This window comes from Schistocerca gregaria, chromosome X (genome assembly GCF_023897955.1).
Source record: "Schistocerca gregaria isolate iqSchGreg1 chromosome X, iqSchGreg1.2, whole genome shotgun sequence".
Classification (NCBI taxonomy): domain Eukaryota; kingdom Metazoa; phylum Arthropoda; class Insecta; order Orthoptera; family Acrididae; genus Schistocerca; species Schistocerca gregaria.
The window spans coordinates 864,159,376-864,175,889 of NC_064931.1; the positions used below are offsets into that span (position 1 = coordinate 864,159,376).

Genomic DNA, 16,514 nt, shown 5'->3' on the forward strand with positions numbered 1-16,514 from the left:
AGCCTTGCCATTGGCTTGTAATAGTAGACACACACAGTTGCCAAAGAGCCACTTCTATAGTGTCGTATCATCCAAGTACCGCCATCAAGAAATGGCTACTACTAAACAGACCACTATTACTGACATGGATTGTGTGGCATCAAAGGGCCTTAAATGGAAGCTCTGTATCTCATACTGAAAAATGTGCAGCTTATTTTTGAGCCAAGTACAGCCCAGATAGTGATACAACAGAACTAGTAAACAAAATAGTTGTCATTAAGTCACATGTGATAGAGCTGATGAAGAGCACTTAAATGGCTTCCCATTTGGATATTTTGAGGTTTTTCAAAGTAAGGATTAACCCTCTATTGCATGTTGTTGCCATCTGACAATAAACCATAAACTTATGTATAATGTTAAGGACACCACTCATATAAGAATGATGTTGCTGACTGTCAACAAGCACAGTCTGGCTGCATTGAGCTAGACTATTTTCAGCATCATTCTGCTGGCATTATGTTGCCATATGACAAAAAGCCAAGGAACTTAATAAATCAAAATTTCTATGTTCAACCTGTCTTATAGTATTTTGTGTGTCAGACCCTACACCCAGTTTTTTTTTTTTTTTTTTTTTTTGTTGCGGAAATTGGTTTCTTTAAAAAAGAGTCATGCAATATATGGTTAATAGATGCTTATGTGAACAGTGAATTAGCTTTGAGGATGTTTGTGACAGTGCTGGTGACTGCAGTTTCGGCAAATTAAATGTCTTAATACTGGGGGAAATGACAATAAAAATGAGGTTAAGCTACAGAATTTCATTTAATAACCAAACTAATTTTTAAAATGTTGTTGAGTTTTATCACGGGAGGTACTGAATTAAACTGATGAAGGGAGAAAATATGAAAATGCAGCACATGAAGCAGGCAAAAGAGAAGACAGGCGTCTAAAAATTAGATTGATAGAAAGTGCCAAATGCCTAGGGGGAATGGCTAGAGAAGATACAGAAGAATAGAATCATGTATAAGTAGGGGAAAGACAGATACTTCCTGTAGGAAAATTAGAGAGACCTTTGCAGAAAAGAGAAGCACCTGTATGAACATCAGTAGCTCAGATGGAAACCAGTACTAAGCAAATAAGGAAGAGATGAAAGGTGAAAGGCATATGCAGAGCGACTCTACAAGGGAAATGAACTTAACAGTAATATAATATAGTTCTGGGTGGAGATTTTAATTTGCCAGATATAGACTGGGAGACTCAAACGTTCATAACGGGTGGTAGGGATAAAGAATCCAGTGAAATTTTTTTAAGTACTTTATTTGAAAATTACCTTGAGCAGTTAAGTAGAGAAATGACTCGTGGCAATAACATATTAGACCTTCTGGTGACAAACAGACCCGAATTATTTGGAACAGTTAATGCAGAACAGGGAATCAGCGATCATAAAGCGGTTACTGCATCGATGATTTCAGCCATAAATAGAGATATTAAAAAAAGTAGGAAGATTTTTCTGTTTAGCAAAAGTGACAAAAAGCAGATTTCAGAGTACCTGATGCCTCAACACAAAAGTTTTGTCTCAAGTACAGATAGTATTGAGGATCAGTGGACAAAGTTCAAAACCATCGTACAATATACGTTAGATGAGTATGTGCCAAGCAAGATCGTAAGAGATGGAAAAGAGCCACCGTAGTACAACAACTGAGTTAGAAAACTGCTGTGGAAGCAAAGGGAACTTCACATCAAACATAAACATAGCCAAAGCCTTGCAGACAAACAAAAACTGCACGAAGCGAAATGTAGTGTGAGGAGGGCTATGCAAGAGGCATTCAATGAATTCGAAAGTAAAGTTCTATGTACTGACCTGGCAGAAAATCCTAAGGAATTATGGTCTTATGTCAAAGCGGTAGGTGAATCAAAACAAAGTGTCCAGACACACTGTGACCAAAATGGTACTGAAACAGAGGATGACAGACTAAAGGCTGAAATACTAAATGTCTTTTTCCAAAGCTGTTACACATAGGAAGAATGCACTGTAGTTCCTTCTCTAGATTGTCGCACAGATGACAAAATGGTAGATATCAAAATAGACGACAGAGGGATAGAGAAACAATTAAAATCGCTCAAAAGAGGAAAGGCCGCTGGACCTGATGGGATACCAGTTCGATTTTACACGGAGTACGTGAAGGAAGGCCCCCCCCCCCCCTTCTTGCAGCGGTGTACCGTAGGTCTCTAGAAGATCGTAGTGTTCCAAGGGATTGGAAAAGGGCACAGGTCATCCCCGTTTTCAAGAAGGGACGTCGAACAAGTGTGCAGAACTATAGACCTATATCTCTAACGTTGATCAGTTGTAGAATTTTGGAACACGTATTATGTTCGAGTATAATGACTTTTCTGGAGACTAGAAATCTACTCTGTAGGAATCAGCATGGGTTTCGAAAAAGGCGATCATGTGAAACCCAGCTCACGCTATTCGTCCACGAGACTCAGAGGGCCATAGACATGGGTTCCCAGGTAGATGCCGTGTTTCTTGACTTCTGCAAGGCATTCAATACAGTTCCCCACAGTTGTTGAATGAACAAAGAGCTTATGGACTATCAGACCAATTGTGTGATTGGATTGAAGAGTTCCTAGATAACAGAACACAGCATGTCATTCTCAATGGAGAGAAGTCTTCCGAAGTAAGAGTATTTTCAGGTGTGCCACAGGGGCATGTCGTAGGACCGTTGCTATTCACAATATACATTAATGACCTTGTGGATGACATTGGAATTCACTGAGGCCTTTTGCGGATGATACTGTGGCATATCGAGAGGTTGTAACAATGGAAAATTGTACTGAAATGCAGGAATATCTGCAGCGAATTGACACATGGTGCAGGGAACGGCAATTGAGTCTCAATGTAGACAAGTATAATGTGCTGCGAATACATAGAAAGAAAGAGCCCTTATCATTTAGCTACAATATAGCAGGTCAGCAACTGGAAGCAGTTAATTCCATAAATTATCTGAGAGTAGGCATTAGGAGTGATTAGAAAATGGAATGATCATATAACGTTGATCGTCGGTAAAGCAGATTCCAGACAGATTCATTGGAAGAATCCTAAGGAAATGCAATCTGAAAACAAAGGAAGTAGGTTACTGTACGCTTGTTCGCCCACTGCTTGAATACTGCTCAGCAGTGTGGGATCCGTGCCAGATAGGGTTGATAGAAGAGATAGAGAGGATCCAACGGAGAGCAGCGCACTTCGTTACAGGATCATTTAGTAATCGCAAAAGCATTATGGAGATGATAGATAAACTCCAGTGGAAGACTCTGCAGGAGAGACGCTCAGTAGCTCGGTAACGGGCTTTTGTTGAAGTTTCAAGAACATACCTTCACCGAGGAGTCAAGCAGTATATTGCTCCCTGCTACATATATCTCACGAAGAGACCATGAGGATAAAATCAGAAAGATTAGAGCCCACACAGAGGCATACCAACAATCCTTCTTTCCACGAACAATTTGAGATTGGAATGGAAGGGAGAACTGATAGAGGTACTCAAGGTACCCTCCGCCACACACCGCCAGGTGGCTTGTGGAGTATGGATGTAGATGTAGAGGTACAGATTATACTCACATATGTTAATGGTAATTAGTTCAGAAATGAAAATACGACTTTAAGTAGGCAGATGGCAAAACAAGAGAGGAAGTAAAAATATTCCAGCTTGTTTCATCACAGAAAGAGAAAGAGAGAGGAAAAGAGAGAGATAGTATGCAGGGGGAGGGGTGTAAAAATTCTAGAGCAAGACTAAGAGATGAATACAGTAAGCAGACTCAAATGGGTGGGTTGCAGCAGTAACTCAGAGGTGAAGACCTTTCCACTATTTATGAAATGGGACAAGCATGTGAGAACTGTGGTAGGGAAGATGAAAAGTTGACTTCGGTTTACTGGGAGAATTTTAGGGAAGAGTGGTTCACCTGTAAAGGAGACCACATATAGGATGCTGTTGCAACATATTCTTGTGTACTGTGTGAGTGTTTGGGATCTGAACCAGGTTGGACTGAAGGAGGACATCAAAGCAGTTCAGAGGCAGGCTGCTTGATTTGTTATTAGTTTCAAAGAACATGTAAGCATCATAGAGATGCTTTGGGAACTCAAATGGGAATCCCTGGAGGGAAAGAAACGTTATTTTTAAGAAAAACTGTTGAGAAAATTTAGAAAACCAGCATTTGAAGATCACTGCCAAATGGTTCTACTGCTGCCAACATACATCATGTGTAAAGACCATGAACATACAAGAAATTATGGCTCATATGGAGCTTATAGACAGTAATTTTTCCCTTGTTCTATTTATGGGCAGAATAAGGAAGGAAATGACTAAGTAGTGGTACAGGGTACCCTCTGCCACACACCGTGTGGTGACTTGCAGATTATTTCTGTAGATGTAAATATAGAATCATATTATAGATGTGATCTATACCCCAAAACATAATAATGCTAATAAATGAAATATGAAATACAAACTTCTTTAATTAAATAAATATTACTCTTTATTATTTGACAATTCTGATCATTGTGTGGAATTGTGTTTTATTCACCTCATGATACACATTTACTATCCATTTGGCTTGCATACTGGAGACATGTCAAAAATTTATAATACAGTTACAATGATTTTTACACTAATAAATAGCAACACTAAACAAATAATAACACTATAAGGATATTTCTTAGAATATATAATGCATTGTATCCAGCTCAAATTTCCAGTTTGCCCTGCATAAATTCATCCACTGAGTAATAACATTACAGTGTCAGTGCCGCATATAGCTTTCTTTTAAATGGACCTAAATTCATCTGCATTAACGTTTTCCCTTTTAATTAATTACAAAATTTCATTTGCATGTATTGAGGTCAGTGGGCATACAGTCTTAGCTGTTGGTTGGGAGCATAAAAGTTTCTTTGTTTCTACTGTCATGTGAATGGACAAAATATTTTCCATCAATAATTCATGTCTGGCGTACAAAAATATAATAATCACATATATGTTTAGGAAAGGCAGAGTTAATATTTTAAGTTTTCAAAATAATGGATGACACGTGATTTTTTCTATATTTTTAGTATCCATACTTATGTTTGTTCAGTTACCCCAAAAAGGGATACCATATCTAATAATTGATTTAAAGTGGGTTGTTTATGCTACTTTTCATGTGTCCATGTCAGTTGCAGTTGATTATATTTGCATTGCACATGCAAAGCTGCTCAGTTTCTTTGATAGATATTCAATTTGTTCCTGCCTGATCAAACTTTTATCTACATTTAAACCTAAGAATATGACTGAGTGAACTATATCTTGGCTATTGTGAACAATCTTAATCAGCTCAAATTTTGACTGTTTGGTTTTGAATTGCATCATGTGAGTCGTAGATATGCTTAGATTCAACCCATTTAGCTGAAACTAAGTTTCTAAGGTACTGAGGGTACTGGTCACAGATTTGGGATTTTTTTCTGAATCCTGATATTCAAGTAAGGCAGAAGTATCATCTGCGAACAGAACTGATAGGGAGCTATATTTAATTGTAAGTCATTAACTGGGCCTAATATGAAGCCCTGTGGAACACTCAGATATTTTTCTTTTTTTTCCAGTTAGAAAAGGAATATGCGCCATTTAAAGTGATGTTAACTATTTGTTTTCTGTTTGATAAGTAGGGTTTAAGCCATTGTAGGGCACTTGCACTAATGCCATACTTTTCAAGTTTGTTAACAACCAGTGTATGGTTTAAAGAATCAAATGTCTTTGTGAGGTTTCAGAAAATTCCTGCCACCTGATTTCTCTTGTCTAATGATGTAGTTATTTACTCAATGAAACTGTTGACTGCATCTATGGTGTTTTTACCCTGCTGAAAACGAAATTGATTGTTTAGAATAACAGAATATTTTGCAGTGAAGTTTTGGGTTTGGGTGAGAGTAAGTTTTTCAAATATTTTAGATATGACTGGAAGAGTTGAGATAAGATGACAATTTCCCATAATCTGTCTTGATCCCTTCTTGAAGAGTGGTTTGACTTCAGCACATTTCAGTACCTCTGGGAAACATCCCTCTTCAAAACATTGATTTATTATTTGATCTAGTAGGTTTGCTTTTTATTGTGTACCGCTTTAGTTACTTTAGTGGGTATTCCATCCCAACCTGCACATTTTTTTGTTTCTTAATGTTACAATAGCATTTTCTACATCCTCCACAGAAACTTTTAAAAATTTTGTGAAGTTTTCACCCAGACCAAAGGGATTTACTTTATTGTGATAATCTGTTACATCTACATCAGACTTTGATACATCTATAAAGAATTAATTAAAGTACTGTGGTATCTGAACTGGACTTACAGTAGTATTTCCTTCAATATCAATTTCTGAAATTTTGTGATTACAGGCATTTATTACACCTAACTCAGATTTAATGACTTAACACACAGCCTTTGTCTCATTTTTATGATTTAAAATTAGCCTGTTATTTGCCAGTTGTTTTGCACCCTTGACAACTCTTTTAAATATGGTTTTATATAGTCTAACATATTCCTTGAAATCAATATCTTTATTATGTTTTAATTCTCTGTGCAGTTGCCTTTTCCTTACACTAGAAATTTTTATGCCATGACTCCACTTTGTCATTTTATTGCTGCAGAGTTTAGATGGTAATGTTTCATTAAAGACACCAAGAAAACTGTTTTGGAATTTCTCAAAGTTTTCATCACTTGAGTTACAATGATCAAAAGGCCATTTTTTCTCTTTTAGCTTCTTACTAAATATTAGCAAGTTTTCGTTGCTAAGGTTCCTGTTTTGCCGCCTCCACCTGTTCATAACTGCCATACAAAGTGCAATACAATCTTTTGATTACAGGTAAATCTGGCCATGAAGCTTGAATTGGGTGGTATCATGGTGTGGCCTTTAGATACAGATGATTTCCGTGGCGAGTGCTCCGAAGGCATCTACCCTTTAATGCACACAATAAACAAAGCAATTGTGCAGTCATCACAGCAAAAGAGTGACTCATCGGGTATGAAGGTACCTGATTCTACAGCAGCTGCTTCTTGCGGATGTGCATCATTGATTTTCCTAAGTTTTCTGTATTTATTCCAACTATAAGAATTTTTGATAGTTCTACTTCTTCCGCGCATTAAAATGCAGTGCTGAGCCACATGCATATGATCAGAAGATATAATGCTCAGACTTTCAACTTACACAGCATCTGTGAAACTAATTAAGAACCTATTTGTGAGTGCGATTATTTTCTCTGTGAACATTCCAGTATCTCACTGAATTTACTTGTCCTACATTAAGTTTAGAAATTTTGCATTTTTGTACATTCACTATGGAGCTCCTATGTTTGTAATTTTTGAAGTAATTATCTTACAAAAGGATATTCATGTTATATTATAAAATTTCTTTTCATAAATGTAGGATCATTATTTTACTGTGAACACTATGTGTGGGTGTAATATTTGAAACTTAAATACAGGATCTTCAAACAGATTTAGTGGTTGATTTTGAGATTTATTTATTTATTGTTTTTTGCATGGAGACAGCAACTGGTGTCTTGCAAACGTCAGCATTTTTTACAAGCTTAGTACAGTCATATATACATATGTGATTACATATACATAACAAATGTACCATGGTACCTAAAAAGGCACAATATTGGGCATTACATCGTACCTATTACAAATATTCAGAATTTACACAACTTTATATATACAATAATTTATTTTCGTTTAATATTAATATTCACTTAAAGAATATAAACACTTGTAAATCAAGAAATATTTCAGTGTCACTTTGAATGAGTTCCCTTTGTGGCACCTTATAGAGCTTGGTAATCTGTTGTACCATATTTGACCACTAATGCATGGACTATGATCTGTTTTTAATTTTGTTCTTTGTCTGTAGTAGCAGTCTTTATTTCTTGTATTATAGGCATGCATATCAGAACACTTTGTTGCTTTGTTTTGATGTGTCACAAAAAATATAATTAATTTGTAAAGATACAGTGAGTAGACTGAGGTATTTATGATGAACAAAGATTTCCCTGCATGAATCTCTATACCCCAATCCATGGATAATTCTGATTGCTCTTTTCTGTAGGGTTAATATTCTGTTCATATGTATGTCGGCAGCACAACCCCATATCTCTATCCGGTAATTAATCTGTGCAAACATGGTTCCATAATAAATTGTTTTTAATGTCTGATGTGGAACTACTTTTGATAACTGGCTGATTAGATGTAATGAACTGCTGATTTTATTGCATAAAAATTTGATATGGTTTACCCATCTTAGGTTTTCATCTAGATGAATACCTAGAAATCTGCAGCCTTCTGTGTCCACTACTTCAATTCCACCTATGTCACTGATAGAGGTTTGGTGTGAGTTTGTAAGTTTAAATGGCAATAACTGATATTTACTGATATTAACTTTCAAACCTTGACCTTTGAAATAAGTAGTTATTTGACATAGTCCCTCAGTTGCTACCAACATTAACTCATCATTTTGTTTACCAAGAAATAACATTGAGGTATCATCTGCATAGGTTACCAATTGGGAGTTGATAGGTTGCTCTATATCATTTATGTACACTAGGAAAAGGAAAGGGTCCAAAATTGAGCCCTGGGGTACACCTCGTGTGACTGGAAATTAATGATCTGATTATTGATTTTGTAAGTCCGCTTTGTACACTGCTTGCACCTAAATAAATATGTAGCCAGCAATTGCATGCATGCATGCATGCATGCAGCATTTACTGTATGTTCTCTGATACTGCAGTTAACCAGGTGGGTGGTTATTTTAACTAATTCCTTATTACATTTTTTAATCACAATACTACTAAAACCATCCCATCCAGATGAGAACTTGTTCTTTAGGTTATTTATTATCCTGCCTATTTCTTTTTCACTTGTTTGAATTCAAAAGGTGGCTCTTCAAAGGGGGCAGAGCTTTACCTCACTACTCACAATTGTGTTATTAACTGGACTAACAGCTGCAGGTATTAAGTATTGATTGAAAACATTGGAGACTTTATTAGGTCTTTAATTGTGTTTCCTTAATGTCTTATATTTACAATTTCAGTTTCTGGCTTCAGTGTGGCATTGCGAAATTGATTTACAATTCTCCATGAGGTCTTGTCTATATTGTCTGATTGAGCTATTTCACTGCTGTATATCTGTTTTCTTAGATTTGAAAGTTCTTTCTTAAAGATTTTCTTGGCTTCGTTGTACTTGGCCTTAAAAACCTGCAGGTTTGTTGACTTGTGTAACACATCCAGGTCCTGGATGTTTTGCCTGAGTTTTGTCATATTTGCTGGAAGTATCAGTCTGTTGGTTTTTGCACTTTGGTTATGGGTGAACACTCTTTGTATTTTCTTAACAGGGCAGCATTTGTCAAAGTGTCTTAGCATAGTATCATAGAATTTGGCTCATTTGTTTTCAGATCCTTCAATCTGGTAAACCAGATCCCAGTCATCTATAGCTAATTTATTTCTTAGGGCAAGGATGTTATCCTCTTTTAGGATTCTTTTATTTTCAATAACTTTTGCCATTTTTGGGATGCTTGTGTTTACATACTCTACAAGCTGGCATTTGTGGTCAGAGTAGTGAAAATCCATATTCCAACACCTAACACTGTCTTTAATATGTTTACATAGTATAACGTAATCAATTCTGCTAAATGTGGACTTTTTCACCGTGGTGTCACTATTTACTACATTTATGAGATTATATGAGTTAAGAGTATCCATTAACCTCATGTGACACAAACTGGAAGATTTTGCCTCAATATTCAGATCACCAAGTATAGTTAGGTAACTGGGACCACAACGTCCCACTACTCTACTAAATATGTCTATGAAGCTAACTACATCAGTCTTTGGTGGATGATAAAGCCCAATTACTTTATGTTTTCTCAAAACCTCTACACTGTTTGGTGTGGTCTTCAATGCCTGTCATTTCAATCAAGCCTTCTTTCTTGTACTGGTCTAGATAGTTTATTTTCTTGTACTTGAGATTCTCACTAATGTATACTGCCACACCACCACCCTTATGTTGCTGTCTACAATAACTATTTGCTAAGGAGTAGCCCTCTAGTTTACAGTAAATAATTTCATCAGATTTTAATCCATGCTCAGTTAACACTACTATATGAGGTGACTGTTCATTTACAAAAACCTGTAATATATTAAGCTTATTTCTAAGGTACTGTATGTTTAGGTGCATGAGCCTTAGTGGTATTTTTAACTGGTCACTCTGTCTTCCTTTAAACTGCACTGAGTTGGTTCACTTACATAAGTTCTGGATCCAGGCATTAAAAGTGTTCCTGTTCTTTGGTGATCTTGCATTTCTCGATCTACTACCCAACCTGGCTTCTGTCTGTCTAGTTGTCAAGATAGTTGTTGAGGTGCCTTCTTGCTCCGTACAGTCCGAGGAGTTGCCGAACTGCCTGGTGTTGCAGTAACTGGAGTTGTATACTCAACCACATTTGATTGAGTAAGTGATGCTGAAGAGTCTGCAGTTGATGCCACAGCTTCTGTTGTTTTAACTAGCTGTTGTTTTTACCCAGTCCTGGGAATTTGTTAGTTGCTTTACTTTCCCACAAAAACATGTCACTTTGAACTCTGGGTTTTATTGGTCTTGAGGATCTTCTAGGAGCACAATGTGTTTCTGGACTTTTGGAATATCCTGTTGCTGCAAACTGATCTTCCTACTCCATTGTTCATTACTGTTCTCTTGACAACATTGTGGTTGATTTCTGGTACTGTAATTTTTATTGCTGTGATATTATTTGCTCAGTTCCATCTGGATCCTTCGACTCAAGCGATATAGAAGGCTTTAGTTGATTTTTGGAGAGATGACTGCAGGTAAAGTTCTGGCCATTTCTTCCTTGCCATTAGCATTTAGGTGTAGTCTGAGAAGTGTACCAGTCTCTGTTCTCAGGGACTTTTACAAACTGAGTGTTTTGGAAATATTTCACTATTTTGGCTATTTTCCTATTTGTTCACCTGGTTTCACCATTCACACAAGACCAGTTTCAAAGATCTTATCTATGGGGTATCATTACTATGATTACATTTGTGTGCTGAAGCTTAATTAATGGTCATGTTATAGCATTTAATGCCTTGTCTGCTTCGTTTTTGGCTACATCATTTGTGCCACCCCAAATTATAACTGTGCCATTCATTGCGAGATTCTGTAAGTTGTAACAGCTTTCAAGTATTGAAGTTAATGGTGCACCTGGTATAACATTTCCTTGGATTACGAAATTATGACTGATGCATTAAGTTAGCTGCAACTGATCGTCCATGGCTGTCTGCAAACACTTATTCTTTTTTGTGTTTAGGTGAGCTTTTTATGTTACTGCTGTGTCTGTTGTACAAATGTTTCTTGCTACTTATGCTGTTTTCTTGAACTATGAAGTTTTTGTTCACCTCAGTGCTTTGTTGTTCACAATGTTCATCTTTTTGTAGCACATCAAACCTGTTCCTTGTCGTAATGTATAACGAGGAATCATTCGCAATTTTTTTCATAGCTTTAGATGTTTTTGGCGTAATATACTGATTGGTTTTTGCAGCGATTTCGCTTAGAGTTTTTGTTTTCGCATGATTTGGAACCTTTCTTTTGTCTATGAGTATATCACCATCATTTTGTAACTTCTGTCATGGGAGCTCATCAGATTTACTTTTTAATTCTTTAACCTCATCTATGAGCACATTGATTATATCGTAAGTACAGTCTTTGTTATTCAAGTCTAGTCCTAACTCGTCTTCCATACACAGCCAGAACTTTTGTTTAGAGTTCACATTTACACAAGGGAAATGAGACACAGTTTTACATTTTGTGCACATAATTCCTTTACAGACACGATGTCAACAGTAGCAGAGTCCTGAAACTTTTCGACTCAACGTTATGTTTTGTTCGTTAGATGTAGTTGCTACACACTGGAATTTCTCCGATTCTGCATGTCTCCTTTCCGCAACTTTTGATATTTTAGTGCAAGCTAAGCACATCCTGTCACTGAAAGGGTTGTACTTTTTACACATGCAACATATTTTCGTAAATTTTACTCTTGTTTGTCAAGTAATTCGACTGATTATTTACAATTGGCGCCATGTTACGAGGGACTTCCAGTTGCTCAGCATTTTCATTTCTTAAACGCGAAATGTCATATCTTAAAACGTCCACAGTTTTTTGTAAACTTGAAATTCGTTCTTTTAGCTTCACGATTTCACTACTACAATTCCCATAGACACCTGTTTTTAAGGCACAACTGTAACTTTTGTTCACTTTATCACTACACACAACCATACTAGACGCCATCTTAAGAAATATGTGATATGAATTGTTGCCTTTCTACATGTGATTATACCATATTTAGAAGTTGAATACAGTCTCCTTCTGCCAGATCTAGTTTTCTAGTGACAGTGGACTGAACAGAGAGTTATGGGTAATGGTCCAGGTAAGAGGTAACAAGCTGAGGGGGAGGTATGAATTAGTAGTCAAAGGCTGACATGAGTAAGGGCAGAAAATGATAGAAGCAATTAGTAAGCAGATGAAATAAGAGTATAAACAAGAAGTTAATGAGGACCTTGATGACAATGGAATGGGGTGGGGGGATTGATTTTCAGAAATTTTACACAGTAATGTGTATTATCCACAGATCAGTTGTGACAGAAGCAACTGCTTAGGTGAAAGTTTCTGTTGTTCTTCATACTTGAAATTTACTGAAAATGACACTCACTGGAGGAAAAAAAAACACATATTATAAATACACTCAACATGTACATAAGGAAGTAACTATTTGTACATGTGATATTGCAGATATTTGTGTTATGGGCTGCTGTCCAAGGCACAATTCTCTATCTAAAACTTTGTTTCCCAATCTGGAGACATCAAAGGTTTCAATGACTCAAAGGAGTTACACACTCAAACAAGATCAGCAAGCCAAACTGCTTATATGTATCCAAACAACAGTCGGTTCATGATGTTATAAAAACAGTTTGGCCTATTGAGCTTTGAGTCATTAAAACCACTGATGACGTCTCCAGCATTGGAAGATATGATGTTATGCAGAGAGTTATGCCTTGGATTGCAGCCTAATGTCCATAATACAAATATCAGCATTCTTGCAAATACCAGCCTTTTAAAACTTTGTTCTATGACTATCTTTAAAGATTATGGGTCAAAAATGTATGTGATAAGGTAAAGAAAGTTTTGAGAACTAAACTGATTTAAAGTGCCACAGCACAAATAAGAGGATACAACAGCTGAGTGCCTATTCATGGATGGTACAGTCGAAGACAGAATAAAAGTAATTGTAACAGAATACTAGCCTGTGAGATACCTCAAACATCTTACTGCCTCAGATTTTTCATGAGGATACAAGAATAAAATCATAAAAATGAAACATTGTGTTAATAAAAGGTCCTGTTTCTGGTGCACTTTTGTTCTGCAATGTTATGGAATGAAGCAAATGAATCAACATTTGAAGACTTCTTTTCTTGTTATCTGAAAGGACATAATAATGTGGAATTGTTATTGTTTCATTTCCAGGTCTTTACAGTTATGCTCAATGATTTCATTGAAAATCAGTAATCATTTCAAGGTCACTGTAGTGAGTTTTGAGGTCATTATTATAACGAACACAGTTTTGGCCAAGGTTGCCGAGTTGCACTTTCCAGTGGTGCAAAAATATTACCTAATTGCACTGCATCACAAAATCTACCCAGAAATTAGCAGTTGCACAACCAGGAGGATGGATGATTTCATTTTCTTCATTTCTTAAGAGACATTAAGAGGGAATAACGTGCTTGCACACATACATTACCAGCATTAATATCGCCCTCTGAATTTTGAAAACTTTTACCAGTTTTCCACCAATATGTATTTGTGAGGACATTGGTTGTCAGCACAAGAAGCTGAGTTCTACAACTGTATTGACTGCTTAATTTTGGTGAATGCATGGAGCCAGTACAGAACAACTGCTTTCTGTAGCAGTGTATCTTTATATACCAACAGAAAATTTTGCATTAAAGAAATTGATTTATAAAGCTGCTGTGTGACCTCGATTTAGAGTTGGTTGCTTTGAAGTTATTAGATCTTAACATAATTTTTGTCTCCAGAATAGTATTCTCCAAATGGGAGCTTTGAAAATTTTCTCATCCAATTGGAATCTTGCCTGTGCTACTTAATGAGCCTAAAATGAAAAATTGCATTGTGTGTTGATTTCAGTTTACACTTTGGCAAAGAGAGAAGGAAGGAGAGAGAATTTATGAACTAGTTATGGAACTTCATAGAAAGAGAACTAATAATCAACCAGCTGCTTCCTGGCATTCTAATTACACATTCACAAAAAGGGTTATGAAGGGTGACAGTTATTGACCTACATGAAATAAAATCATCATACCTTCTGAACAGTTTGTGTTAGGATGTTTAAACATCATGGTTGGCCATGGGGCATGATGGAAATTAGTGTACACATGCATGGTTTGGTTTAGGAATGGAGCCCACTTTTATTTGGATGGGATTCTTCAGCAAGCAAAATTTGCACATTTGGGGGACAGACTCTGCATATTGCAATCAATGAGTCTCTTTACCCTCAATGTGTGACTGTGTGGTGTTCAGTGTCCAGTCACAGAATAATTGGTGCAAAATTCCTTGATGGCATGGTGACTACTGAACGGCATGTGAAGGTTTTCGAAGATGATTTCATCCCCATTAGCCAAAATAACTGTTTTCGACAAGATGTGGTTCATGTAAGACAGAACTCAAACCAATCAAAGCAACAGAGTGTTTAATGTCCTGGAGGAGCACTTTGGGGACTGCATTCTGGCTCTGGGGTACCCAGTGGGCACTGGCACAGGCCTTGATTGGCTCCCATATTCTCCTGATCTGAATATATGCAACTCCTTTTTGTGGGGCTATATTAAAGACAAAGTCCAAAACAATAACCCCAAAACCACTGCTGAGCTGAAAACAGCCATTCAGGATGTCATTGATAGCGTCTATGTTCTGACACTTCAGAGAGTCACACGGAATTTCATTATTTGTCTGTGACACATCATTGACAATGATATTGTACATGTCAGTCTAAATCCAAATATCTGTAGTGATGTTTACATGTTGAATAAAGTGTGTTCACGCCATAGTTTGTAACTAATTTACATTTTTTCATATAGTTCAATAATTGCCACCTTGTAAAGATGGAAACATTAAGTGTTTTTCAAACATTACTATCTGTAGTAGAGTGGCAGCCTGGATTACAAGAAATGGCAGTGACTGGTGCAGTGAAAGGGTTCTTCCAGCCCATCATAATCTGATCTAACTACATCTATCTACAGAAGACCAAAAAATCTTCTGCGAACATGTCACAGCACAGGCAAAATCTGGTGAAAGAAAAAACATGGTATACTAGTGAACTGAAAAATTAAAACACATTGCACTGCTGTTACATGATAACTTCAAAACAGCAACATATTTCTGCGCAAAGGAAATGTTTTACAGCAAATATTTACTGGCAGAAAGACTTTATAGAAAGCATGTAGAAGAAACCAAAAAGGAAAAGATTTATAGGTCCACTGAAGGAGCTCACAACCCATGCAAGGCAGCCTGAAACTTAATGAATGAACACAGGCTAAACCTTAAATCTCCCTTAAGCTTGTGTAGTCCAAATGTCTTCATCAGTTATTTTATTGATACTGTGAGAAACACTACAAGTACAAGCCCTGACCTGAATGTAGAAACTGCAGCTACTGTAAGAAATGACAAAAGGTGCCCCATGGTGAACTGGAGGAGATTACAAAAATCTGATTCACTGGTTGGTCCATTGCTTGATTAAAGGAACCAAACTACTAGGTTATCAGGTTTTCTTTTTTTTAGCAGACAGGCCTACACGATTGGGAAGACAAACCTGAAGTTGTTTACCAAAGATCAACAAAGGTGAGACAAGGGACAAAAAAGAAGAAAAAGACAGAAGCAGTCAGAAGGCCCTGAAAGAAGAGTGCAATGAGGGGACATACACCTCCAACCCCTAGTCATTTACCAGAGGTACCCCACTCATAAATTGCCTAGGAAAGACTAGCAACACAGACATAGCAAGGAAAAAAGCAAACAAGTGAAACTGACCATGCAAGAGGGCAAGGAAGAGTAAAAGAGCAGGTGGGGTGAGGACCGGGCTGGACCACCAACCTCAGACAGCCAAAGCCCAGTCTGGGGAGAGGCTGCAGCCCTCAATGAGGTTAAGCGGCCCTCCTTTAAAGAGAGTAACAAAAGCCCCTTCGTGAATAAAATGTAAAACTAAGTCAGCTGCTGAGACAATGTCTCCTAACACAGAAACCATTATGACCGTGTGGTGGGTCCTTGCTATGGAGGAGATGACTGTGAGTCAACTAAGTATGGTCAATGTGGAGCCAGCAAAAGACAGAATCCTTGCTAGAGGCTTACATGGATGACCTCCACAGATTCATAGTTTCCTTTAGTTTGTTTAGTGAAGTCAGAGTGAGCCATTCTATATTCCTGATT

At 37.0% G+C, this 16,514-nt stretch overlaps 1 protein-coding gene across 1 annotated transcript in view; it reads left to right on the top strand.

Annotated features, from left to right (window-relative positions):
* Positions 1–7,485, top strand: part of LOC126298366 (probable chitinase 2) — a 295,462-nt gene extending 287,977 nt beyond the window's left edge. Inside the window, exon 8 of the mRNA XM_049989666.1 lies at positions 6,853–7,485. Coding sequence (XP_049845623.1) covers positions 6,853–7,098 — 246 coding nt within the window. The 3' untranslated portion in view covers positions 7,099–7,485. The remainder of the gene's footprint in view (positions 1–6,852) is intronic.
* The last annotated feature ends 9,029 nt before the right edge of the window (positions 7,486–16,514 follow it).